Source organism: Zeus faber, assembly GCF_960531495.2.
Source record: "Zeus faber genome assembly, chromosome: 9".
In the NCBI taxonomy this organism is placed as follows: Eukaryota; Metazoa; Chordata; class Actinopteri; order Zeiformes; family Zeidae; genus Zeus; species Zeus faber.
In genome coordinates, this window is record NC_137197.1 from 12,203,380 (window position 1) to 12,205,879 (window position 2,500).

Consider the following 2,500-nt stretch of genomic DNA (forward strand, 5'->3'; position numbering starts at 1 on the left):
AAAATGGGGTGGATTTCCTTAGAAAACCCGAGAGAAAACATTCCCCAGTTCTCTAGATTGAAATCATTTGAAATAATGGAAGCATCCTGCCGCATTATCAAATGCATGAACTGTCAAATCCATGGAGCTGATAGAGCTTATTGTGCGTAATCACCAGGTGTCATGACATTTCACTGCATATATGTATGACCGTATGTATATGTATGTGACAAATAACCTCTTGAATCTTGAATAATGAATCTTGAATTGACAGATGGCTTGATAGAAGTGTTCATGGAAAGATAGATGGATCATCCTAGGGCTGTGGAACGGTGAATAATCCCCTCATAGCTGCACCCCATGATTATTCATTGACGGTGCAATCAACAACAGAAAATGACCAATGTACATTTTCCTCCAAGAGGAAAATGAGAACCAATATTGAATATTCGATCAATAGCTATCGTCATTCCTTTATTGGTTCTGGCCAGGCGTTCACTCGTTCAATGAGCGAATGTACGCCTGCAAGTAAACAAACAGCGGGGAAGAGGAACAGGTGGCCACAACACTGTGGCACAGGGCCTTCTGGGTAGGGAAGACTGCGAGGGCCCCGCCAAATGCTGGAACCAACAACGGAGTGATTATTCGTAAGGGGGGAAAGGCTGGGAAGGATAGGAGAGGAGGCTCGATGGCAAGACTGAAGGAGGGGTTGGAGGTGGAGGCAAAAGAAAAAAGGTGCAAAGACACCTGTTCTAGTCTTGTAGTGGAGGGAAGACTAGAGAGCAGAGGTGAAGGGAGAAAAGGACAGAGAAGGAAAAGGGAATGGAAAGTGATTGAGAGAATGCATGTATGAATGTATGTTTGTGTATATACAGTATGTGTGTGTGTGTGAGAGAGAGACAGAGAGACAGAGAGAGACAGAGAGAGAGAGAGAGGGTGGGAGAGAGAGAGAGAGAGAGAGAGAGAGAGAGAGCCAGACAGAGAGAGAGACAGAGAGAGAGCGAGAGAGAGAGAGAGTACAGTATGTGTTATTGGTTTGTGGGTGTGTGTGTGAATCTGGGAGAGACAACAGGTGACTGTATGAGTGTGTGTGTGTGTGTGTGTGTGTGTGTGTGTGTGTGTGTGTGTGTGTGTGTGTGTGTGTGTGTGTGTGTGTACATGTGTGTGTGCGTGCGTGCACGTGCGCGTGTGTGCGCATGCGCGTGTGTGCGCGTGCAGAACAAGCTCGAATTGAATTATTAGCCGGGTATTCTGCCGATTGAATCTCTTTTTTTCTCCCCTTTTCACTTGGCGAGTTTCATTGAAATTCCAGAGCCCTTGGCAACAGCACAGCAGGCGTGAGGCTGATAAACCCGTTTGGTTTTGTTTTGAGATTTCTCATCGAGGAGCCGCGTGCGTGTGTGTGTGTGTGTGTGTGTGTGTGTGTGTGTGTGTGTGTGTGTGTGTGTGTGTGTGTGTGTGTGTGTGTGTGTGTGCGTTTCAGCCTGTGCGTACTGCCTGCGTCAAAACATGAAATCAGAAAAGCATGTGTTAGATTGAAGAAGGTCAGGGAGATTAAATTAAAATTATTACAGCCAGGTAGAAACAAGGACAGAGAGAGGGAGAGAGAGAAGAGGTGAGTTGAAAGAGAGGAGGAGGAGGAGGAGGAGGAGGAGGAGGAGGAGGGGGAGGAGAGAGAGGCGGTCCCCGGACCCGTCCTGGCCTATCAGACGGGGGCTGGGCAGGGCTAGGGAGCCAGGAAAGGAGGGCGCAGACCGTCGAGAGACACAGAGGAAGAGGAAGGGAAGGAGAGAGAGTGTGTGGGAGAGGGAGAGAGAGAGCGAGAGAGAGAGACAGAGAGAGGTGTAGAGAGGTATCCGGAGGTGGAGGCAGATGGAGAGATGCAGTGTCACAGCGTCAGCTTACAGGCGGTGCTTCTCGGTTCTGGTGCAGCCGGTCTTCTGCTCGGATGCCATGTCATCCTATGGAGAGACGCCGTGCGGTTTCCCAGATAGAAGTTCACCTTGAGCCGGAGCCTGTGTGGCCACTTCTGGACCAAGGGACCAGGTCCAGAGCCGGGACCAGAACCAAAGGAGGCAACAGAAGGAGTCTGGAACCAGACCATCCATCCAAGGAGAGAAAACCCAGGCCATCTGTCTTTCAAAGGAACAGGATATGGAACTTTTGAAATCCTGGTACCTACCTGCAGCAGAGGATTCCTACTAAAAACCTTTTAATCTTTATACCTCTTTTGGAGGTTTGGGAGGTGGAGGCGCTATCTCCCTCTGTCTTAGATCAGTTCTCAGCTAGCACAGAACTTTTCTTAACCCCCTAACTGTCCGGAGACAAACCTCCCTTCCAAACCGTGACACCTGCAGTAAACCCTGCAGATCCTGGAGTCGGGGAACCCCGGTCTGAACCCTCGAGCCTCGAGCCAGTTGGTCCGCGGAGCCTTCCCTCTTTCGCAGCATGTCCCAGCCGGGGGGACGGGTCCACAACAAGAAGGCTGGCATCCGGGCCGCCGTGATCCTGATTGGACTCC

General features: G+C 50.2%; 1 protein-coding gene across 3 annotated transcripts in view; it reads left to right on the forward strand.

Moving 5' to 3' along the window:
* rap1gap2a (RAP1 GTPase activating protein 2a) overlaps positions 1-2,500 on the forward strand; it is a 92,736-nt gene that overhangs the window by 36,043 nt on the left and 54,193 nt on the right. For 2 of the 3 annotated variants that reach the window (XM_080006880.1, XM_080006881.1), the window contains exon 1: positions 1,766-2,500. This exon is cut by the window's right edge and continues 70 nt beyond it. The exons of the other annotated variant lie outside the window; for it this stretch is intronic. In XM_080006880.1, the coding sequence (XP_079863006.1) occupies positions 2,428-2,500 (73 nt within the window). In that variant the 5' untranslated portion in view covers positions 1,766-2,427. Of the gene's footprint in view, positions 1-1,765 lie in introns of those variants that run through there. 3 annotated transcript variants of the gene reach the window in all.